Source organism: Choloepus didactylus, chromosome 13, assembly GCF_015220235.1.
Source record: "Choloepus didactylus isolate mChoDid1 chromosome 13, mChoDid1.pri, whole genome shotgun sequence".
Taxonomy (NCBI): Eukaryota; Metazoa; Chordata; class Mammalia; order Pilosa; family Megalonychidae; genus Choloepus; species Choloepus didactylus.
In genome coordinates this window covers 56,181,367-56,207,936 of record NC_051319.1, presented here as the reverse complement: position 1 = coordinate 56,207,936, position 26,570 = coordinate 56,181,367, and the positions used below count along the sequence as shown (strand labels likewise).

Below are 26,570 nucleotides of genomic sequence, written 5' to 3'. Positions count from 1 at the left end.
CTAGCTGATCTCTGGGATGGAAATGAGTTCAATTAATTTCTCTCTTATCTTCATTTTATGACTCTTCTAGAATGAATATAAACTATTTGTAAAACAGAAATTTTAAAAACACTGTGTATTATGTAAGGAGGTTGTACATGTGTAGTTTTATTTTCCTTATTAAGGAAAACTTTTATTCTCTAGTAACAAATTTAAGAACTTCATTCTCACCAAAATATTTTACAACAGAATCCTCCATTTTCTTAAAAAAAAAAATCATTAGAAGTATTATATAAGCTAATGACCTTTGAGCAGTCTTTTAAAAACAGAATTATCAAAATTGTAGTGACATACCAAAACATCATTTTAAATACTGTGAACTCTAGAGTAAGACATATTAATTAGAGAAAGGCAAAACACTAAAAATAGACTTTAAAAAATCAAGTTAAATTTTCTGTCCAAAGTGAGTTAATGTAAGAAATCAAGTCATTTAAGGAGAAATATGATCTGGAGGACTGGCTAAAGAGAAACATATGTTCTTTTGATGCTCACAAATAATAAAATGTATTCATTATTCAGATCTTAATTGTAGTAATGGTTACATAATTATATACAGTTGCCAAAACTTAGTTAACTGTACCCTTAAAACTGCTGAATTTTCACATATAGAAATTATATCAGTAAGGCTGACAGACTTTGAAAAACCAATTTTTAAAATAAAATTTTAGGTATACTATTTTCAGACTATTTTATTCAATGGCTTAATCATTCAGAAAAAAGACCTATTCGATTATACAAACAATCCAGAAAAAAAAAAAAAATGCACTTAGAAAAAGTACAGTATCTTCCTTCTAAATTCCATACCACCAATATCTAGTAACAATGGCTAGAAACCTCATTCTTCCTCTCTCACCTCCAGCTTTCACTAGGTCATCAAGTCTTATCAATTCTACTTTCTTTCATCCCCACTGTCTCTACCATTTCTTTTTGGACTACTGGAACAGACTCCTAAGTGATTTTCTTGTCTTTCATTTCCCTGCCTACCAAACCAAACTTCATAATGTGGAAAAAAGTTATCTTACTAAAAATATATACAAAACAACAACAACAGTAATAAAAACTTTCTTAAAAACATTAAATTGCCACAGAAGAAAGTCCAGAATCCATGGCACTAAAAGCTCTTTAAAATTAGGTTTCTTGATCAATATTAATTCCTCCTCACAAAAAGCCTGTATCTCTGCCTGCAGAGCCACCTCTCTTTTTCTGTCTGGGAAATACCATTCTTTTAAAATTCAGTTTAAATGTAATTTCCCCATTCACACACTCCTAGGCAGTTCAGCTGTGATCACATTAGGCAGCATTCACACACTCCTAGGCAGTTCAGCTGTGATCACATTAACACTCTGAACATGCCTTTTCTTGTTAATACCACTGTTTCCTCCCTAATATGTGAACTTCCCCAGCCAGGGTCTGAATCTTCACTAAACACAGTGCTTGGCTCACAGTAAAAATAATTTACACAATAATAAATAAATAAAGGAATAAAAACAGTATCATCTACTAAATCGATTTTTACCTTTACAAATCTAGATTTGACAATATAGAAAAAGTACCTTGTCTACATGGAAAATTAAATCCAGTTCACAGACATTTTCAAAACACTTGTCTAATGTTTCCACAAATACCTAAGAAAAAAGAAAAGAAAAAAGGTTAAAAGCTTTTCAGAACTGTGAAAGTTCATTTAAAGCTATCATTTACTAGGCAGACAATTCATAACTGTGAACTACAACTTTTGTAACTCTACCATCACATTTCCTTTCTAAAACTACAAACTGTAATGAAGTACAAAAGGAGTAATTATAGACTATTCTTCATGTAAACTACTTTTTGAAACAAATATGCAAAACAAAATAAACGTTAAAGAAAACGACTAAGAACATTTCCAGAAATTCTTAGCACCATTACTTAACAAAAGCACTTAAAAACATTCAGAGCAGGCTACCTCATCTTTAAGTGAGGAAGAAAAAAAGAGCTCATTAGAGCTTTTACCAAGATAGATGGGCATAGTCCAATTACTACCACATCTAATGTAGCCAGTAATTTTTAATTAGCAAATCAGTAAAAAAGATCACTAAAAACTGCTTATGGAAAGAGCACAGACTTTGAAATCAGATTTACCTGGGTTCAAACTTGTATGACCTTGTGCAGGAAAAGGGTAACCCAGCAGGACCGGGGTTGCTCAAACCCTGCACATTTCCAAGGCCCATTTTCAGGACTAGCCTTTTAGCCTTTGGCCAGCTTCTGGAAATTGAGCTCTAAGTTCTTGGAATGCTCTCTTAAGTAAAACTTTAGAGAAGTATAACATACATACAGAAAAACACAAATCCTAACAATTTACAATCTGATGAATTTTCAACAAAGTAAACATATTATAACCAGTGCCCGAAAAAGTTTTAGAACATTACCAGCACTACAGAAATCACCCTCACATTTCATCATAGGCTCTATCACCATCAAAGGTAACCCTGCTTTCTAACACTATAGATATATGTGGGCTACTTCTGAACTACATTCAAATAGATCATACAATATGAACTCTTTTATAAGTGGCTTCTTTTATTCATCATTATTTTTTTGAGATTCATCCATACTAAGTAATGCAATAACTCATTTATTCTCATCGTAGAGCACATATAGTACACAGAATATACCACAATGTATTTATTCATTCTACTATTAATAGAAATCTGGGTTGTTTTTAGTTTAGGGTCATTAAGATTAGTACTGCTAAGAATATTCTTATACACATCTTTTAATGAACATATGCACACGTATCTACTGAATATACTGTATACCTAAGAATAGAACTGTTGGGCTGTAAAGCAGCATAATTTCAGCTTTAGTAAATACTGCCAAACAGACTTTCAAAGCTAATATAAAAACTTATACTCCAAATTGCACTTTATGTTGTCACTCTTTTAATTTTAGCCATTCTTATGGATGCATGGTAGTATTTCATTGTGATATTAATTTGTATCTCCCTGGTAGGTGGTGAGAATAAGCACCTTTTTAAATTTATCAGCCATTTTTATATCCTTTTTCATTGAGCCTGTTCAAGACTTCTCATTTTCTACTGGTTTATGCATCTTTTTCTTATAGATGCATAGGAATTCTTTACATATTGTGGATACAATCTTTGTTGTATTTATTTATTACAAATATCTTCTCCCACTCCGTGGCCTGCCTTTTCATTTTCTTAACAGTCCTTGGAAAAACAGAAGTTTAAAATCCCAATATAATCCAGTTATCAACTTTTTCCTTTATAGTTAATATTTTTACATGTCAAACTTAAGAAATCTTTGCTACACTAAAGTCAGGAAGATATTCTTCCAAAAGAAAACAAAAGTCTTATTTTTTTTTTTTTCATATTGGGGCCAAATCTATCTGCAATTGATTTTGGTGTATGGTGTGAGGTAGTCTTCCTTAATTTTAAATCATTATTAGACTTTTTAATCAGAATAAAATTTTCCAGTATGCCTTTATTTTTCATGTTCACTTTTTCCAGCTCCACTGGTTTGATTACCCATAGGTTTCTAGTCTTTTTTTTTAACCAGAAGATGACTATAATGGTATGGTTAAATGCTATCTAGTTTTTCTTCACTTACTTGTACTAATAAATGCTTGGTGGAACCCACTTAATGTGCAGATCATATTGGGCAAAAGAGAAAAAAAATTTCTTGGTAACATTAAATGTACCACTGGTAAACTATGGAGTGGCTAAAATAAATGGGCTGTCTATAAGAGGCAGCATGGTAGAATGGCGAGGACATATGCTTTGAAACCAGAAAGACCTGGCTTCAAATGTCTGTTCTGTCACTAACTAGCAGTGTGGCTTTGAGCATCACTTAACCTCTTTAAGTCTCAGAATTATGAAATAGTGATTAAAATTACCTACCCTTCTAGATTTTCATACAGATTGACTTAAATAATTTAGATCAAGTACCCAGCAGAGTACCCAAAATACATCTAAGAAATGGAAGCTAGTATTCTTCATCTGGCTGTTCAAAACGTGATGATTTTAACAATATATATGAAGAGAGAAAATTCGAATTCTACTGATATAAAAGTAAGGTAATCACATGCCCAGGATCCCAAGACTTTGTGATTTGCCTGTCAACGTAGAATGAAAAAACAAACAAACAAACAAAAAAAGCCCGTTTTTAAACCAGAACAATACCACCTATGAAAAATGTGAATACTTTAAAAAAAAAAAATGCATTGCAGCAAAATGCCATTATACTACATATTCTTAATTTATGAAAATAATTCTTAAGATTTAAAGCACTCAAACGCTAAGTTAGGTGAAAAGAATCAAAGACTCTTTAAAATTCTTTCAAAAAACTTTCCATTAATGTTCTTTTGATTTGGCAAAAAGTATTTAACATAATTAGAAATCCAGAGCTACAAGACAGACACACACTGTTGATGTGTCACATGTACAAGGCCAATACAAAAACAAAAAACCTATAAGCTGAATTAAATAAAGAAAAACATTTAAAGGCCTTGGGATTCTGGCCATAACAAAAAAAGTTACTGTTGTTACATTATCATTTCACAAGAACAAGGATAAAATGAGCCAAACTATAAGTGACATAGTAAATAGCACCCTCTTGTGTTTTACTTTTAAAAAACGATACAATATTTAAAGTCAATTTCAGTATAAAAGATATTTACTAAGTAGCTAGTCAAGTGACAGAGATATAAGACCAAAGACTTATTTATCTCTGGCCTCAAGAAGTCCATGAGCTAGCGGGAGAAAATTACTTTTAATTTACTAGAAGAATAGTATTCTCCGTTTTCATTCATTTTAATAATTACCTATTATTTCAAAAATAAATCTAAAAGATAGTGATAAACATATTTCTGGAAAATGCCACATTCACAAATAGAGAGCCTCCCTTCCCCATGCCCTGCTATCAACAGAACTTCCTTGTGTTTCCTTTATCTTTCATTACAAATCTATGTGTCTGGATAACAAAGGGTAACAACAAGAATCTATTATGAGGCAGCTGAGAATACTACTTAATAAGCTTTACCATGTTTATAATCAAATTTCAGCTTTGCCTCTAACTGTGGAATTGAAGGCAAGTTATTTAACTCTCTCTAAACCTCAGTTTCTTCATCTATAAAATGGGTATAACGATGTCATAGTTTTTTTAAGCTATGACAGTCTTTTTAGTGACTAAATGAATAAATACAGACTCAGAACAGTGTCTAGCAAAAGAATGCACTCAGTACATGTTAGTAACATTAATATGATACATATATGGAGAAACAAAGATGCACACATGGTAAAATAAAAACAAATGCATCAAAACATCCTTAAGCAATGCCACTTATTTAGCAGACCCCTTTAGAGTTACTAGATTAAAAAAGTAATTTCTTTCTGCGTTAACAGTTAAAATCCCATTCATAATCTTTTTTAGGTAGAGATATAGAAAAAGAAATAAGAAGAGCCAAAAACAAAGGCTTTACACAGCATTCTTAAAAGCATGTTCATTCAATTCACTAGTTTTAGTGTTATGACCACAGAAGCAAGCAAAGCCATTAGAGATATGCATAATCCAATCTATAGGAAATATAAACTAGATATACTGGGGTGGAAGGGGTGGATTTCATCTACCTGAACCAGATGACAAAATTCAAAGAGAACTTATAAACCACTGGAGTGCCAGTAGTGTGTCTCTGGAACCAGTAGAAAGGCATTTAAATATCTTAAGAAAGCAAAAATCCAACTGAAGCAGTGAATGCTGTTGGCCATATTCTTAGCAGGTCTGCAAACTTCAGGAAGTAGAAGGATGGTAATATGACTTAAGTTTAGGGAGGTAGGCTATGAGACCAATCCTTTGTCAGTATGATAGAGCATCTGCTATCAGTATATTAGGAAAGAAATCAATCCCGAAATGAAGCCAAGAGTCTTCTCAAGTCAATAGATAACTTCAGTATCTAGGAAAAAAATTTTGCCTTAATGGTTAAGTGATTTTTTTTACCCAGGAAAATTTTAAATAACAGGAGTGGAGTGATGAAGTGAACCCACAGTGTTAATATTCTCATGTTACATTTAGAAATAATCTTTACAGTTGGTGTTTAAATACTTCAAGTTTTTAAAAACATGGCATAGTAAGAATATTTAAGTGATGAGACTTTTATAAATCCAATTATAAATACATATCTGAATAACTGATATAGACATACAATTTTTAAGTTGAAAGATAAATGAGAACTTAACTAAACTGGTGTATGTATTAGGGTATTTAAGATAACTTAAGATCACTATAATTCACAAACTTTTTATTTGTTTTAAAAGAGATGTTTAACAATTTGGGAAAGTTTGTCAATTTAAATGCTCAAAAGAAAAAAAAATTAAAAACTAAGCTCAAAGGGCACTCTCCTCCTTCTATATGCAATTCCTCCCTACATGAGGAAATAGAGTTTACCTTGAATCAAAGAAAAACCGAACATAAGCTGAGTTATTCTCTCTTAAAGCTACTTCATTTGAAGGGTAGAAAATAAATTTTAAGATTGCTTCCAGTTCCAAAATTCTGACATGAAGTATATGAATTCCAAAATACTTCCCTCACCACTGAAAATAAGTAATAATAATATATACTATATTATCTACTAGGCCCTACCTATCCTAGCTTCTTTATATATAAATATAGGCTCTCATTCTTACAACAAAGCTGGCAAGGTAGGTATGAATATCAGTACTTTACAGACAAGATAATTGGGGATCAATAGGCTAAGTAGTTTTCCCAAAGTTACATAACTGTTAGATGACAGAATCAAGACTCAAACTCACTCGATCTGATGCTAAACACCAGCCTGATCACCATAATGCCTCCCAAAATGACTGCTGAGATGCTGACAAAACATGTAAATTTTAAAAGTAGGTATCATCAGATATGAACAAGTGGCAATATAAATAACTGAGATATGTCTATTATATTTCCAATTATAGGAAATTAGACCTCTCAACCATGAAAATAATATAGGGAAATAATTTTTAGGAGTCCTGAACCACTCTAATAGTTTCTGAAGCAAATTTTTTACAGAAATATTTTGTTGGTTTCCCACAAATACATGAGGAACAAATCTAACTGAAAATGGAAAGTTTTAACATTCTGGAAACATAGTATGATGTAGCAAGCAAGATTATCTGAACATGACCCTGAGTGTTCACTTGGGATTGCCTGGAAAATAAGCCAGCTGGGCTGGGCTCCCTCTTTCACTGGCAGGAAGAACTGCACACCAGCTCCTCTCATGTGAGCAGGGGCTTACTCCCCTTCAAGAGAGGAGCTGCAACTTCCCATAGTCCCCAAGTGCTAGGTAGCTGGCTTTCCCAGACAAATTTTTTTTTAAGTGGCACCTAAACCTAGATAACATAATTCTTAGTGTATCTGTTGCCCCAGTGACAAGGGAGCTTTAGTAGTACCTTCCTCATTTGCTATATGATAATTGAAAGATGGGGATCTTTCTTAAGTATTCTTAGTTACAAGTTTCCCCAATCAAGCCTATTTCTTATTATAATTGTATCATCATATAGTATTCATCCCAGGCCATAACACAACTGAATGTTTCTAAAATGAGAAAGATAAAAGACTTCTTTAAATAACTCAGTTTGTATACTAATGAAATACTACTTTATATTCCTTTCCTTTAAATATTACATACTTTAATGATAATGTTAGCTAAAAATCACTGACTACCACATCAGTCATTGAGCCATGGGTTTTACGTGCAATATTTTTTCTTAGTGCTCACACCTACGCTATCAGTCAGTATTATTACTCCCATTTTGTATATGAGGAAAATTAGGGTCAGACAGATTAAATAACTTGCCCAAAGTTTTATAAGTAATACACAGCAGAGCTGGCATGGCTTTAATCAATATCAGATTGCTTTAATTCACTGATCTTTCAGGAGATCTACAGGCAACATCACATAGGCACACTTTACAGGTGAAAAAAACTGAAGGTCTGTAAACATTTAACGACTTGCTCAGCACCATATTAAATTAGCGTTAGCATCCTTAAGTAAAATAATTTCACACAAAAGCTAGTCTAACAGTACCATGGCAATAACAAATGCTATATACAGAGTTCTAACTTAAATGCGTATTCTAAAACAATGGCCAAAACACCACCTTTCTAAAACTAAAGAAAAAAGAAAAGCTTTTAGTTTTCGATTTTTTCCCAGGTACAACTAAACAAGACTGATGCTGATATAACTGCTATACATGCTTCAGAAAACTAACAGGAATTCAGAATTATCCAGTATTATAGATTGAACTGTGTCTCCCCAAAAAATATGTTCAACTCCTAACCTGTAAATGTGTTATGTGAATGTGATCCTATAAGGGAACAGTTTCTCTGAAGCACTTATTAGTTAAAATGAGGCTAAACTGGTTTAGGTGGACCCCTAATCCAGTATGACTGATGTCCTTATAAGGAGAGGAAACTGAACCCAGAGAGGCAGACAGAGGGGAACATCATGCTATGACTGAGGATGGAGGCCCAAGGATTGCTAGCAAACCACCAGCACCTAGAAGAGGCAAGCAAAGGATTTCATCCCCCAGATTTCAGACTTCTAGCCTCCAGAACTGTCAGACAATAAATTTCCGTTGTTTTAAGCCACCCAGTTTGTGGTACTTTGTTACAGAAGCCTTAGGAAACTGAAACATCCAGTGAACGTTTATGCTTGTCATAATAAACTAATTGAGGACAATATGAACTGCTTATAAATAAGTCAACCAGCCCAACATTAATATTTAATGCACTTCTATTCTCACTCTGTAAATATTTTAACACTTCCAATGAAGATATGATACAACAGAAAGGACTCGTTTAAAAAGCTAGCTATCAACTCTGAAATTTCCTTTATGGCAGTCAATATCACACTAAAATAGTATATATTAGGAACAAAAAAGGAATGCCTTTTTTCCAACTTACAAAGAGTTAAAAAAAAAAAAGCTGATTATTCAATTTTGTAACATACTGGTAGCAATCCACATGGAATTACTAATAATGCTTTTTCCAGTTTTTACATGATATGAAGTCAAAGCTGGTACATTTGCATATGTTAGAAACAATTTTTACATAAAATGCTTCCAATTATAATTTGAATGGCTTGTTTTGTAGTTATGTGTGGATATTTAAGTTTTCTTGATCCGTTCTGTAAAGAATATGCAAGATAATAAACTCTTGGTTTACAATTTTCCATTTTTACTTTTCCCATTAAAGTTGTCTTTCTCAAAACTACAGGTTAGACAAATCAAGGAAATAAGTTCTAAATAACCTTTGACTAGTAGTGTGACGAAATGGAAGCAGAAGCAATAAACCACTTACTTCCATCTTTCTTTGTGCATTCAACTAACGTTTTTAAAGTGACTGCCTCATGCATGCTTGACACTCCCTCTTAAGTATTTAATGATCTGTGATAACCCTAGGGGAAAGTCAGCAACTATAGAACTTCCAACATGTTCATGATAGTGACAGTTAGTATCTGTAAAGTAAATTACAGAACTTTTCTTTTTTGATGACATTAAAGATCAGCATATGAAAACTCAAAAGGGTCTTCTTAGAAAAAGAGTTCTAGCCTACTATTACTTTAGTAATGGAAAGACGACAAAATTCTCCTGAAATTATTTAATACCAAAACAAATTATCTTTTCCGTATCTTATTTAATACCAAAACAAATTATCAGTGTTCGAACATTAATGGCTAAAAACTTTTGCAAAACACAAGAGATTTTCACTTTCCAAAAACACAAGATAGCATTTAATTTGGATATGACATGGGATCTTTGACAAGTCACCATCTAACTGCCTTCTGAAATATAACGTGTGCTATCATAACTAAAGCATTAAAATAACAATCGATGATGATTTAAATGCCAGAGAACAAGTGCAAAATACTTTTGATTTACCACTAGGAAAATTAACATTTGTTAATGCCTTTCTTACTACAGTATTTCTCTTCAATAAAATAAACTGAATTTGAAATGTATTGTTTTCTCTTTGCAATTCTAGTTCGTAGCTCAGGTAAAGAGACAATAACGTGTTTTGGAATGTCATTGTGTAGGTCTACCAATTTGATTCTCTTTAGTCATGGATAAGAAAGAGAAAAATAGAAAGCACGGCTCCATATTAAAAAATCTTTTTCTACAAAAACACAAAGTTTCCTTGAAATAACAATATAATGAATTAACTACTCCCTATATGGGATAAACAAAGAAAAGTAATAATGAATGAAGTTCAAAAGCAATGCGATAGTCTTAATCAACGATTAACTGTTACCAATTTATATGTAAGTAAAATTTGGCTTCTTTTTCTTAAAACAAAACAAAACAAAACTTAGCCGTATTTCCCAAGCAGTTCCTGTAGGAAAGTGAACATGTATCCAAGGGATCTTAGGGTGTATCTGCTTCAAGCTTAAAATTTCTTTGAAGTCTCCTCTTAACCTTTGGATGTTATGAAAAATTTATATTAGACCTTTTACTATATACATGTAAAGTGTTCTGCTTTGACTAATTTCTCATTAATTTTATAACTCTACTATTCAAAGCATACCTCCTTCTTGCTGATTTAAAAAAACAGGAAACTTGTTTGTCAAAGAAAATTTCCGTTTTGCATGCAGCTTTCTTCAACCTGCAAGTTACCTACACCATGCCATTATGTTTTTACACTGTCTGGGGCCAAGAAAGAGAAAGATAACACAAGTCCAGAACATTCCCTCTTGATAAATTTAACCTAATAAAATGATGTGTAGCAACTAACACTTTTTTTTTTTATTATGGCAGGGTTTATTAACTTTTTATTGAAGTATTACATATAAACAGAACGTACAAAATCCGAAGCGTATATTGAGCTCAATGATTTAAAAAATTAAAAACTCCAATGTAACTATTTCTCACATCAAAAAAACAAAACATTACCAGCATGTAGCGGCTACTGTATTTGATCTTTCTAACGAATTCTCTCTTCTTCCTAAATAATTTTTGGCCTTTGCTGTCAGTTATTTTACATAGAATGCTAAAGATTACACATTAAATACATTCATTCTTTCATTCAACAGTTATCTATGTGCCATGTGCTGTTTTAAGCACCAGGGATAAATCAGTGAACAAGATAAACAAAAGTCCTGGCCCTCTTACAGCTTATATTTTGGTAAATTACAATAAACAAGATAAAGTAAGTTAAATACATAAAATATAAAAGATGATAGGTACTAAGGAAAAGAATAATAAAGCAGGAAAAGGGTTATGAAATGTCAAAAAGAGGAAAAATTTTTAGAAAAAAATGGCCAGGGAATACCATATTGAGAAGGAGACATCTGGGTCAAGTCCTGAAAGAATAATGAAGCTAGCCATGCAAATATCTGATGGAAGAATATTCTAGATACACAAAATCAGCAAATACAAAGGCTCTGAGGTAGAAGTATGTCTTGTATATTTGAGGAACAACAACAAGGTCAGTGCGGCTGCAGCAAAGGGAAAAAGAGGATAAGATAAAGTAAGGTAAGTAACGGGGTTTGGAGGAAGGGAGTCAGGTCATGTCGGGACCTCTTAAGTCACTCAAAGTAGAATCTGTTTTTACTCTGAGTAAGAAGAGAAGCCATTATAAGGGTTCAGAATGGAAAAACATAAGATCTGACATATTTCAATAGTATCACTCTGTTACACTGAGAAAAGACCAAAGGGGAGGGGAAAAAAAAAAAAAAAAAAAAAATGGAAGCAGAGACCAGTCAGAAAACTATTACAATAATCCAGGCAACAGCTGACGGTGACTTGGACCAGGATGGTAGCAAAAGAGAAAGTAGTAAGAAGTCAAACTCTGTATATCTGACAGAATTTGCCAAAGAAGCAGATGTGTGGTGAAAGAAAATGAGAGATAAGGATGAACACCCAGGTTTTGGCTGTTTCAACTCAAGGATGAAGGTGCATTTAACTGAGATAGGAAAGACTGCAGAGGCACAGCTTCTCAAGGAAATATCTGGATCTAAGTTTGGGACATGTTAAGGTTGAGGTCTTTATTAGTTAGTTAATAGGGATGTCTAGTATGTAGGTGGCTAATCAAGTAAGAAATTAAGAAGAAAGGTCTGGGCTAGAGATTAAAATTTGGGAGTTTTCTAGATAGACAGACAGACAGACAGATAAAACATTTGGATAAGACCACCTGGCAAATGAATAAAGTCAGAGAGGAGATGAAGCCAAAAGACTGAGCCCTAGGGCATTATCAATGTTTAGAGGTAGGAGAGGAACCAGCAAAGTACACTGACGTGAAGCAACTAAAGAGGCAGAATGAAAACAGGCAAGCAAGGTGACCTAGAAGCCAAGTGAACAGAGTATTTCATGGAGAATGAAGTGATCAGCTATCAACCAAATAAAGTAAGGAATGAAAACTGACCTTTGGTGTCAGCAACAGAGAGGCTGAAGAGAAAAAGATTTGAGACAGTATGTAGACAACTTGTGTGTGTGTATGCGCGGTTCTTTTCCTTCTCACTATCTATCTATCTATCTATCTATCTACCTATCTATCTATCTATCTATCTATCTGTGTTTAAGTGATTAAGGCTAAAATATTAAATTATAAGGCTAGTAATGAAAATCACTGGTGTGTTTTCCAATAAACCAGTTATTTTTTTTGTCTGTGTGGCCTGAACTCCAAACTGCATTTATTTCACATAGTTCCATTTGTTGGAAGATATGCATAAAGGCTTACTTTGGAATTACTTTTCTGTTTTGCTGGGAAATCATTCTCAGTTTGCCTTTCACCAATGAGAAAGAAATTTATTTATTTATTTATTTATTTATTTTTGCGTACCTACCATGTTCCCAGAACTTTTGAGAGTGCAGGAGAAGAACAGGATATAATCCATTCTCTCAAGAGAGGAGATAGTGTACACACACTTTTTAAAAGCATTTTACTGATAAGGGAGGGAAAGAAATGAGGCAGTACCTGGGGAATGAAGTAGGGACAGTACTTTTTTTTTAAGCTGAGAGAACATATTTTAGGCTGATGCGAATGAGGAAGAAGGGGAACTAGCATATAGATGGATGGGTTGGACTTAGCTAGGAGCATGGTTAGTTCATCTCTTATGGAAGATGAAGTAGAATACATGGACACAGATGTAGATAACTAGGTAGATATAGTGGGAACTCTTGGAAATTGTCTTTTGAATGTTTCAATTTTCTCTGTGTTCTAGGAAGCAACATGCTAGAGGTGTCAGAGGTTTGATGAGAGAAGAGAAGATATCAGTAGTTGTCTAGGAATATGGGAGAGTGAATGGACCAGGGAAACATAATATGATTATTGGGAGCATTAAGGACTCACTGAGATTAGGGATCATAAATTTAAAATAAGACTAGTAAGCATACTTATATATTTTTCTCTCAGTACCTCCAGATATGAGTATAAGCAAGAAGCTAAGTGTATACAAGGCTATGATTATAATGAATGACCATGGAATTTAAGCTGGGTAAGAAAAGTAAGTCATCAGGAAGATCAGGGACAGTGAAAAATGAAAGATCTATAAGACTGAGCGTCCCAGTAGGTTCAAAGAATTGTAAGAGTAATGAAATAGTGATATGAAAAGATAAGAGGGAGTAAAAAGAGAATAGAATATGTGAAATTGAGATTACGGAGGAATGCAGTTTGGATGAGAAGGTTTAGAAATAAGTAGTGAGGTGGGAAGAGGACAAAAGTCTTTGGAGAAGAAGAGTTCTAGGTTTTTTAAGACACCAGGGTACTATAAGAATTAACCACACGAACAATGAAATCACCAGAATTATAACACAGGTAGTGTTGCACTGAATGCTAATGAACTAGAAACTAAAACCTTTTATGAGACAACTCTCCATGGGTCTCATGCTTCTGCACATATTGCAAGCAGAAGCACTGATGGCCTTTGTTCTAGACTACCATTTCAAGGATACTAATATCGCAAACAGCCTTAGAAAATAGGAGGGTCTAACCCCAGAGCAAAGGGTAGGTTTACCTACACCCCTAGAAGAAAGATACAGTGCTCTCATCTGGGGCAAAGGTCAGACCTGCTCAGTGTGCATTATAAAAGATTCCAGTTTCCTAAACCATGAGTTCCTCTCCTGAAATTCAACCCACTGTGTGCTGTAGGTATCACCTGGCCCTCCTAACATTGCTCTCTGGGAACTGGGACTTGGGAAACCAGCACAAATAAATGCTTTTTGCTATTGCTTTTGCTGCTAGTAATCAAGTCCTTAGTCACTGGTCCAGGATCCTCATGTCTGCTGCCAGCATCCACGAGACTGTGGCAGGTTAACTTAGCTTGCAAGGAGGATAAAATCTCAGACCCTTAACACTTCTTGACAGAACCTTCAATGAATGGGAGGCAGGGATGAGAGCTGAATGCAACAGGATGGCAGAAAATGATACAGTTTGATAACATGAGAGTCAAAGTTGGAGGAGTTTTAGAAGAAAGAATAGTCTGGAAGTAGGAAGAAGAAAAAAGTAGAACTTCTCAAGGGCTCAATGATAGGAGGAAGCAGAAAAGAAAACAGCTACCATTTGAAAGGGATGCACGTAGTATCATTAGGGAAGCCAGATTTAAATTGAGCAAAAAGTTGAAGGTAATATTAACAAAAGAGAATTAAGATAATCATAATTTTGCTAATGACAGACCTTGAGTTCCAGAGACACTATGAAAGATTTTTCAGGAGACAGGGAGGTGTGGGTTTGGAGGTCAGAAATGGGTTATACAGAGCCACATGCTATTAGAGAACCATCAGTCTTGGGTTTCTTGTGGTAACTTACATGAACGGGAAAGACAGCATGATGAATTTAGTTTTGATTAGTCATAATCAGATTAAATTAATCTACTTGTTTCTACATGCCTTGTCCCACTTTTACCCAATCTTTACCATGGAACACTATTTCTTATCAAACAAAATATCATTTTAGAAAATTCAGAAAAATACAAGTTTTAAAAGATAAAAATGCCAAAATAGTTACTTAAGACAGTGAGAAGCATATGTTAACTTACTTGAATTAGATCTAAAATGCCAAGTTCACTTTCTGAAGAATCCACACAGAAGACAAAGTATAATGTGGCATAATGTCTATAAATCAGTTTGTTGTCAGATCCTCCTATCAACCTAAGTAACAAAACAAAACAACTGGAATGTTATAGAGAACATAATGCAAAACATTTTAATTAGCTTAACTAAACTGACAATGTTTTAAAAACCTTTTATAAAATGAAAGGTAACATTTAATGGCACAAACATTTTAAGTGAACTTAGAGGCTAAGTTATTAAGGTATCTGTTTTCTTCAGAAATGTCAAGTCAAAGAAGTTGGTGATGAACTTCAGTTCATTCATTCATTAAACTATTTACTGAATACATACTATGTGCCAGGCACTGGTAGTAGGTGAAGAGTAATAAACAAATAAATGAATAAGAAAATTATCAGATAGTAGAAGGTGCTAATTAGAGACTCAAAGTAAGATGACGCCATACTAATAGATTCACTACTTCAGACTGAGTATTAGTGAAGAAGAATGACATTTAGGTTGAATCTAATGATAAGGATTTGGCCATGAAAAAATTTAGAGAAGAGCATTTCAGGCAAAGATAATAACTAACAAAAAAGGCCATTTCATCAAGAACAAAGTATATAATGACAGTGGACAAGGAAAAAGTTGTAAACAATGAAGTCAGAGAAACAAGCAGCAATCAGATCATAGGGCATTTTTAAGTGCTTACTAGATTTAACTCCATAGGTCAAAATTAGTTACACAGCTTAAGACTGATTATCAAGTAGGATTTAAAAAAACAAAATGACATTTCCTAAGTTTTGGAGAGATTTGCCACGAAGATTTCTCTGAGCTAAGAGATACTCAATTCTTCATTCAAATATTTTTATTATATAGAATTTCAGCATGTTTCAAATAATTTAGGAATCATTCCAAAATATAGTTTAGCTAGTTCATAGTTAAGTTTCAATAATCAATTCCCCTTCTAAAAAGACCCTTTAACATCAACATAATTTAATATCAAGACTAAATATAATCAAAACTGAGCATTCAAACAGGACATGGGAAAACAACATCTACTTCTTCCCTCAGTAACAGTAACACTAAACTTAGAAGTTCTATTGACACCAAACAATTTCTCTTAAGTATATACAATTTTAAGTCCTCTAATTACAAAAGTGGAAAAGATCTTTGGCAATAATTAAAAATTTCTACTATAGTAGATAATTACTTTTCCAGAAAAAAATATTTAGTTAAAAAATATGTAGATTCTCTTAAATTAAATTTAGAGAGACTATGCTTGCAATATTTCCCTGAGAGAGGAAAAAAAGAGCAAAAAACAGCAAGTTTCCAATCATCCAGAGTCAGCAACTTAGTTATTATATCAAACTTTTGCTTTCCTTTGCTTTAAAAGAAGACCAAACTTTTGAAAACTAAATTTCAAAATGGCTAATATGTCATTACAAAAAAGAAAAGATATTAAGTACACATTGAGCTAACAAACCAGTGGTAAAAAGGTATTTTTAAATCAACCTAGAAAATTGAATACGTTATTATGGTATTTTAATATTACTGTTTATTGTGTTGGTTGTGGTAATGATAATACTGTTTTGTCAAAAGTTCTTATCTGTTAGAGATATCAAGGAAGAAATGATATTACATCAGAAATATGCTTTAAAAACTTCCAAAAAAAAAAAACAAAGTGGAGGTGGGGAGAAATAGATAAACAAGAATAGCAGAATGTTTATCACTAAACCTGGCTTCATTATACTATGCTTTCCACTTTTGTGGATGTTTGAAACTTCCAAATACAAAGTTATTTTTTTAAAAAAGTACATATTTTACCTTTAAAAATATAATTTCACCCTTAAACTATACTGCAACGCTAATAGCAAGTGCTGATACAAATTCTTGTATGGAAGACAATAAACCACATAAAACCATAGAATTTTAGAAATCCTCTTAGTCTGAATTTCTCATTTTACCAGGAAGAAAACTGATGCACAAGAATTTAAGTGACCTGACTAATAGAAACCATCTTGTTAGTGACACAACTAGGATTAGACTAAATGTGCCTCATCTCCGACACAGTATTTGCTTTCTATGAAGGGGAATAATAATAATAACAAAGATAACTAAAAATTTCATAGCGGTTTAAGAGAAGTAAAGTACAATGAATGTATTAGAGCCAAAAGCAGGCATATTTCTCTCAACAATTAGAGGCCCTAAGTTAACAGCAAAATTTATAAATTATAAGTGTGCATTTGTACATTTAAGTGCAGCATGAAACAAGCTTATAAGAAGTTCAAGTAAACTTTACATGTAATTAAAAAAACCTCATGGTCATATAAGGAGGATTCTCTGTTACATGAACTACTTTTTATAATATGCATCATACATATTAAAACAGAAAGTTAGGTTTCTCTGACTAATCTGTGATTATTCATAATGGACTCAGCTAACATTTAGTTTTTCAACTGCCCAAGAAGAAATAGCTTATTAAAAATATTAATTATGTAAACATGGGAGGAGATATTTATTAAACTGTGTGAGAGCAGACTGTTTACGTCATAGCTATTCATTTTTTTAATCAGTTTCTCTCTCAGTTATTTTAAAGTATTAATTTATAATAAATGGCAAGCTAATTATAAGTGATACTAATTTATTCACTTTAAAAATAGAAAAATTAGCTAAATTACAACACACACAAAAATCAGATTTCATCCTTGTTTTAATAATAAAGAATGCAACTTAAATTTTTATGAACAGTAACATTCATCCTAAGGGAATACTCTGTAGTCATTAAAAAGAACGAAGTTGCTGTAAATGTATATGCAGAGCTTTTCAAAATATTAAGTGAAAACAAGTCACATGCAAACCAACAAACATAGTATGATCTCATAAATAAATATTTAAAGGTTATATTTTTATGTTAGTTAATGCAAAATTAATATTCTAGAGAGAAACACAGGAAACTAGGAGAAAGGACTAAGGTTGGAAGGAGACTCACTTTACATTTTATACTTCCCTGTAATGTTTGAATTTTTACTATAAGACTATATTGCCTTTATTAAATAACCTTATAAAATGTTAAAAAAAATCATATTTAAAAAAATTCTTTAAGTTAGATTTATAATTAACATAGTGGTAATTAATTCACCTAATCCAACTAATCAGAACAAAGAAACTTGTACTACAAACTGATTAAACAGTACATATTTTAATCATAGAGTCAAAGATTAGAAATGTCTATGAAATGCTTTACTTACAATCCTCCTTCTAGGAAATTACAAACATTTTCATCTCTTTTAGATACCAAATGGAAAGTCTCCCTGATGATTTGTTGTTGTGTATCTTCACTCTGAGAAAGAATAATTCATATTCATTAGGATGGAGTTTATAGGTCTAACAATACTTTAAGAATTTTAAAATTAAAAGATAGCACTATAAATCTGAAAAATCCATGTAAGAGAAGAGTTCTTGGAGAAGTAACTTAGATGTCATTAAAGTAAACGTAAATAAATCACACCTTATGCAAACAAAACCCAACTTTTTTTATGAAAATGAAAATAATATCAACGCTTTACAATTTTTTACAATAAAATCAACTTATTCCCAAGTTTCAAAAACTACCAAGAAAAAAATTGGAGTGAATTACACACATTAGTAAAATGGACACTAGATATTACCTAGTCACAGAACCATGTTTTACAAATGAATAAACTGAAGCAGAGAGGTAAAGCTATAAATAATTCATGTAACTGATCTATATTTGAATGAAAGGAAGATACAGAAGTTTGGAGCTCCCAACTGAGTAGGTTTAACCACTACTAAATGCAAATTGAGGTCAGGACCTATACATCTTATTCATCCTATATAAGCACGGCCTAAACCAACAGTTACTCAATAAATATTTGTTGAATTCAACCAAGCAATTCATGCCCTAGTAAAAAACAAACAAAAAAACAAACAAAAAAACAAAAGAAGACACGCCAATGTAATCAGTAATAACTAAAATGCAAACTAACATAACAAGATAGCTTCATATATACCATAATGGCAAAAGTATAAAAATACAACAGTATCAAATGCTGAGAAAGATGTGGAGCCAAAGAAATTCTCATCCCACAAATGGAAATGTAAATGGTATAATCACTTAGGAAAACAGTTTTATAATCCAGCACTCCCACTCTTAAGCCATATGAAACCACTATTTTTGAAGGTCAAAAACAATTGAATATTGGCAATTCCATAAATATATATAAATATAAAAACTCAACCCGAGCACTAGGAGACTTGAAGAATGTTCACGTAACAACCGCTTGTAACAGCAAAAAAAGAAAAAAAAAAAAAAAAAAAAAGATGAAAAGCCAAATGTCCATCGATCACAGAATGTCATGGTATACTCATAAAACACAATCCTATCAGCAGTAAAAATTAATGAACTGGGATCATGTCATCATCATGGTGACATAATACATCTACTGAAAACCTCTCCATAGAGATTCAGTGACAAAAAGGACAAATCTCACTTGCTAAGAAGTCTGGAGGAAGGTAAAGACTAGAGAAGGATCCCACAAATGCTGAATTGAACGAAGAGAAAAATATCAGGCAGGAAACTTCCATCCTGGCCTGGCCAGTCATCTTCCCCTCATTTGGTTCCATGCAGCTTGGGAAGTACCCAGAGGCAAGAGCCAGGATTCTTCCCACTTCCCACTGAGGACACAGACTAAAAAATCTCTCACAGCAGCGACATAGATGCCCAAGTATAGAAAGACACAGAGAGCCAAGTCCACAGAGATCCAGGGCAGGAAACAAGCTGCTGAGGAGGGTGGAATACAAAAGGGCCCCAAGGAGGAGCTTCCAAAATGGAGGATTAGGGAAGGAACAGCAGAACCTACTTGTTTCCCCATAGCAGCAAGGAGCTAGGCAGAAACTGTCCAAATCAACTGTTTGGGGACCCGAGAGAGAGAGGAGGACATTTCAATGCCCAGGTCAGTGCAGGAGGAAGAGACTGAAAACACGTGGGCAGTGACTGTAATTCTGGTCATGGCTCTTGGGGCCAACCCCCCACCCTCAAGGAAAGCAGCAGCCTGATCCTTGCCTGGGATATGGCAGAGGACTGGGGCAGCTGTGGGAGTCCTCTAGCCCAAGTTAAGAGCAGGACACAGTCCAAACACTGAACCAGATATTGGCTAGCAAAGTAAGAGCACAGGAACTCCACAGTTTCAGCCCCACTCAGTCAGAAGCTGCTGAGCTCCATGAGTTAAACAGCTTTTAAGGATGAATAAGTAATCGAAGAGCGTCATCTGCTTGGCAGCCTGGAGAGTGCAGAGGAAAAAAGCAGGGCTTTTTTTGAGTCTTCCCAGACCCTATCCCAGGCCAATTGGAACTGGTCTATGCCCCTGCATGGATATGAGCCTGCTTTGGCTGGGAAATAATGACCAGCAAACTGTCAAAGCAGTTCCCTAATAAAAGCCTGAGTAACAACTAAATCATGAACAAGAGAGGGAAACTGACCTTCAGAATAAACCTATCAAGATAATAAGATGACCAGATACCATCAAAAAGTCAAAAGGCATACTAAAACATAGGAAGCGAAAGGAACAAATTAAAATGGAGGAGGCACAGAATTTGAAACAACTGATCAAAGACGTTCAAACAAATCTCCTAAATCAACTCAAGGTCATGAAGGAAAATATGCATAAAGAGAGAAAGAATATTAAGAAGACACTATGGGAGCATAAAGAAGAATTTGAAAGAATACAGAGAAAAACAACAGACATGGAAATGAAAGACACTGTAGATGAAATAAAAAAATATGTGAGAGACACACAAAAGCAGATTTGAATTGGCAACAGAAAGGACCAGCAAGCTAGAAGACAGAGCAACCTAATTCAAACGTGCAAAAGAACAAATGGACCCAAAAAAATGGAAAAATTTGAGTAAGCTCTCAGGGAAATGACTCACAACATGAAGCACACAAACATATGTATCACAGGGGTCCCAAAGGAGGAGAGAAGGGAAAATGGTCAGGAAGAATATATGATGAAATAATGGCTGAAAATTTACCAACCCTTATAAAAGACATAAATACGCAAATCCAAGAATATCAACATAACCCAAACAGAAAAAAACAGAATAGACCCACTCCAAGACACATAATAATCAGACTGTCAAATGCCAAAACTAGAGAATTCTGAAAACAGCAAGAGAAAACATTCAACACATGCATGGACAGCCAAGTAAGACTAAGTGCTGACTTCTCATTAGACACCATCGAGGTGAGAAGGCAGTGGTACAATATATTTAAGATACTGAAATATAAAAATTGTCAGCCAAGAATTATCTATCCAGCAAAGCTGTCCTTCAAAAATGAAGGAGAGTTTAAAATATTCAAACATAAACAGAAGGTGAGAAAAGTTCATTAACAAGAGACCTGACCTATAAGAATTACTAAAGGGAGTTCTGCTGGCTGAAAAGAAAGACAGGAAAGAAAGGTCTGGAAGAAAGTACAGAAATGAACAGTACTAGAAAGGATAATAAAAGGATAAAAAGAGAGAAAAAAATAGATCTGACAAATAAAAGCAACAGGAGGAAATGGTTGAAGTAAGTCTTGCCTTTACAGTAATAACACTGAACGTTAATGAATTAAACTCCCCAATCAGAAGAAAGACTGGCAAAATGGATTTTAAAAAACCATCTATATGCTGTTACAAAAGAGTCATTTTAGACCAAGATACAAATAGGCTGAAAGTGAAAGGAAGGAAAAAGATATTCCATGCAAGCAGTAACCCCTTATCCCCCCAAAAAGCTGAGGTAGTTGTACTCATACCAGACAAAACAGACCTTAAGGCAAAAATGTTATAAGAGATGAAGGACACTATATATTAATAAAAAGGGGCAATTCACCAATAAGAAATATCATAAATATTAATGCACCTAATCAAGGTTCTCCAAAGTACATGAAGAAAACACTGGCAAAACTGAAGGGAGTAACAGACATCTTTATAACAGTGGGACACTTCAACACACCACTCTATTCATAAGATAGACATCTAAACAGGATCAATAAGGAAATGGAAAATGTAAATAATGGATCAAAGACCTAAATGTAAGTATCAGTACCATAAAACTCCTAGGAAAAAATGTAGGAAACTGTTTTCAAGATCTAGTGATAGGCAGTAGTTTCTTAGGCCTTACACCAAAAGCATAAGCAATGGAACAAAAATTAGATAAATGGGACTGCCTCAAAAGTGAATACTTCTGTATTTGTCAAAAGGGTGAAAAGGCAGCTTACTAAATGGGAGAAAATATTTGGAAACCACACATCTGAATAAGGGTTTGATATCCAGAATATGTAAAGAAATCCTACAGTTCAACAAAAAGTCAAACAATCCAATTTAAAAATGGGCAAAAGACAAGAATAGACATTTTTCCAAAGAGGAAATACAAATGGCTAAAAAGCACATGAAAAGATGCTCATTTTCACTACCTATTAGAGAAATGCAATTCAAAACCACAATGAGCTATCATTTCATACCTACGAGAATGGCTGCTATTTAACAAACCCATAATGAATGTTAGTTATTACAACCCTAACATAATGGGTATTAGAACTCAACAGTAGCAAAAATACCAAAGTATTATATACGGGACATATAAGAAAAGAAGTCTCAAAATTCTTAAGAAAAAGTACAGCAGAACAAAATGCAAATAAAGTAAAAGGAACACAATAAAAAACACAGATTAACGAACTACACCAGAATGGTTAAATGAGACTAAATGTTGGTTCATTAAAGACAAAAACGAAACCACTGGAAAGATTAATCAATAGAAACAAACAAAAAAGAGTGGAGGAGAGACAAAGTATTAATAAGAAATATAAGGAACAAAAGGGGAAATTAGTTTAAAATGCTGCAGAGATTTAATATACAATAAGACATTCTTATGAAATTTTTGCTAATAAATCTGAAAACCTAAGATGAAATGGCAAAATCCTTAAAAAAATAAAAAAAAAACTTGCTAAAACTGTCTAAGGAAGAAATAGAAGCACTTTGACAACACCATCTTCCTAAAGTAGAGATAGAATAGTACTTTTAAATATCCCCACCAAAAATAAATCAGACTCTGATGGCTTTAATACCAAGCTTGACCAATGATCCAAGAAACAGTAATCCAATCTTATACAACTCTTCCAAAGTGCAAATAATTAACAATTCTAAATTCATGTGGTGCAGCTAATTTAAAACTGATACCAAATCAGATGAGGGAGAAGATGGCAGCATAGACAGGAATGGAAGACTGTTAGTCCCCCTGGAACAATTCATAAGCGACCAAAAAACTAGTAAATAACCTGGAATAACTGAGGGGAGACAAACATGACTGTCCACTCATCATACACCAACATGAATTGGGAGGAATGCCTGAGATCGCAGCATAAAATCCGTAAGTAAAAACTGCAGACCCAAGCCGAGAGCCGAGAGCTGACAGCCCCTCCTTCACGGAAGCCTTGCGGTGCTCCAGAGCAGCACTCTCCAAACAAGCTAGTGTCTTCAGCCCACCTCCAACTGGGGTTTTAAGGTTAACTGCTTAATACAGACAGTGAATCCCCAAGAAGCAGACAGAGGCTTTTGGTGACAACTGACTTGGGAGAGTCAGGGGACGTATCTGTCTCAGGGCGGGGAGCCCAGAGGATTGGGTACTATCTCTGGCTGACGGGTGAATCTGGGAGCTTTCTCTCCCTTTCTATCTTAACCTGGGCAGCTCAGTGGAGAAAGCCTCAGCCATTTTCAGCTCACAGCTCTTCTCAGTAGAGAAAGCCTCAGCCATTTTAAAATCTCAGCACTCTGAGTCAGAGAAACAAAGAATCTATTTATATGCAAATGACCTCTCTGGAGGGGGCATAGCTTCCCAAGAGGAAAGGGAGGGGCCCAGCTCTAATACCTGCCTTACTGGAACCAGACCCCAAAGCCTGGGGGAGGAGAGCCATAGGCCACACCCCCTTACACCAGCCCCTGAGAGGCTGACAGGTGCACCTGCTGGGCAGAAAAACACCAGGTGTGTCAATCCTCTAAGAAAAACCATCAGGGAAACCAGACACTGAGTATTTCCTCCTTCTGTGACCTGAGCCTGTTCTCCTCTGGGAAAACTTGACTGGGGTGTCCTAGGAGGTCAGATGCCTAGAAAACAGAAAACTGCAAACTACACTAGGAAAAACGAAGTTATGGCCCAGTGAAAGGAACAAACTGACACTTCAACTGAGATACAGGAATTTAAACAACTAACGCTAAATCAACTCAAAAAGTTTAGAGAAGATATGGCAAAAGAGATAGAAGCTATAAAGAAAACACTGGGCATACATAAGGCAGAAATTGAAAGCTCAAAAAAAAACAACTAGTAGAATCTATGGAAATGAAAGGCACAACACAAGAGATGAAAGACACAGTGGAAACATACAACAGCAGATCTCAAGAGGCAGAAGAAAACACTCAAGAACTGGAGGACAAAACACCTGAAAGCCTACACACAAAGGAGCAAATGGAGAAAAGAATGAAAAAATACGAGCAATGTCTCCGGGAACTTAAGGATGAAACGAAATATAGGAAAGTATGTATATTGGTGTCCCAGAAGAAGAAGAGAAGGGGAAAGGGGCAGAAGCAATAATAGAGGAAATAATCAATGAAAATTTCCCATCTCTTATGAAAGACATAAAATTAAAGATCCAAGAAGTGCAATGTACTCCAAACAGAACAGACCTGAATAGGCCTATGCCAAGACACTTAATAATCAGATTACCAAACATAAAAGACAAAGAGAGAATCCTGAAAGCAGCAAGAGAAAAGTGATCCATCACATACAAAGGAAGCTTAATAAGACTATGTGCGGATCTCTCAGCAGAAAACTTGGAGGCAAGAAGGAAGTGGTGTGATATATTTAAGATACTGAAAGAGAAAAACTGCCAAACAAGAATCCTATATCCAGCAAAACTGTCCTTCAAATATGAGGAAGAGCTCAAAATATTTTCTGACAGACAGACAATGAGAGACTTTGTGGACAAGACACCTGCCCTACAGGAATACTAAAGGGAGCACTACAGAGTGATAGGAGAAGATAGGAGTGAGAGGTTTGGAATACAATTTTTTTGGGAGATGGTAGCACAACAAGTTATGTTCACTGAACAAAGATAACTATGAATATGGTTGAGAGAGGAAGGCTGGGAGCATGTGAGACACCAGAAGAAAGGAGGAAAGATAAAGACTGGGAGTGTGTAACTCGGTGAAATCTAGAGTGCTCAACAATTGTGATGAAATGTACAAATATGTTCTTTCACGAGGGAGAATACGCGAATGTCAACCTTGCAAGGTGTTAAAAATGGGGAGGCACTGGGGGAGGGATGCAATCAAAGTAAACTAGAGAATGTAATTAACAGAATCATTGTACTGTGCTTCCTTTAATGTAACAAAGGCGATATACCAAGGTAAATGCAGATAAGAGGGGGGGGACAGGGGAGGGGTGTGAGACATTTAACATTGGTGGTCACGTCTGACTCTTTATTCTACTTTGATTTAAGGCTATCTTTCCTTTTGCTGCTTCCTAGCTGTCATTTTTTTTCTTCCTCTTTCTTTTTTCTTTTTCTTTTGCCTCTCTACCTTCTTTGACTCTCTCTCCTGTCTTGTGGAAGAAATGTAGATGCCCTTATATAGACAGTGGTGAGGGTAGTGAACACATAAATATGTGACTATACAGGGAACCATCGATTGTTTACTTAGGATAGAATGTATGGTGTGTGAACAAAACCACCTTAAAAAAAAAAAATGGGTTGATGACGAAACCTTGGGGGCAATATACTGAGTGAAATAAGCCAGACACATAAGGACAAATATTGCAGGGTCTCACTGATAGGAACTAATTGTAATATGTAAACTCACAGACATGAAACGTAAGGTACCAAGATATAGAACAAGGCTAAAGAATGGGGAGTGGTTGCTTAGTATGAGCAGAATCTTCAACTAGGATGAACTTAAATGTTTGGAAATGAACAGAGGTGTTGGTAGCAAGATGTGAGAATAACTAACAGTGCTGAATGGTACATGAAGGAGGTGGAAAGGGAAGCTCAGAGTCATACATGTCACCAGAAGGAAAGTTGGAGGTCAGAAGATGGGAATGTATAAAACTGAATCCAATGGTGGGCAATGTCCATGATTAACCGTACAATATTAGAAATCTCTTCCATGAATCAGAACAAATATGACAATACAACTTGAAGTTAATAATAGAGAGGCACATAGGGAAAAAATATATAGCTATTGCAAACTATATACTACAGTTGCTAGTATTTCAACGTTCTTTCATAAACAGTAACAAATGTACTATACCAATACTATGAGTCAACAATGGAGGGGGGTTGGTTAGGGATATGGGAGGATTCGAATTTCCTTTTCTTTTCTTTTCTTTTTCTGTTTTCTTCTTTTGCTCTATTTCTTGTCTGGAGTGATGAAAAGGTTCTAAGAATTGAACA

The 26,570-nt window shown here is 34.4% G+C and overlaps 1 protein-coding gene across 4 annotated transcripts in view; it reads right to left on the bottom strand.

Annotated features, from left to right (window-relative positions):
- The window catches only part of AP3S1 (adaptor related protein complex 3 subunit sigma 1), an 88,965-nt gene that overhangs the window by 20,199 nt on the left and 42,196 nt on the right, over nt 1–26,570 (bottom strand). For all 4 annotated transcript variants that reach the window (XR_005211326.1, XM_037800795.1, XM_037800794.1 and 1 more), the window contains exons 2-4: nt 18,319–18,410; nt 15,058–15,169; nt 1,593–1,664 (exon numbers count right to left, since the gene is read on the bottom strand). Coding sequence is in view for 3 of the 4 variants with exons in the window: in XM_037800795.1 (XP_037656723.1) it covers nt 1,593–1,664; nt 15,058–15,169; nt 18,319–18,410 (276 nt within the window). In the remaining variant the exon portion in view is untranslated. The remainder of the gene's footprint in view (nt 1–1,592; nt 1,665–15,057; nt 15,170–18,318; nt 18,411–26,570) is intronic.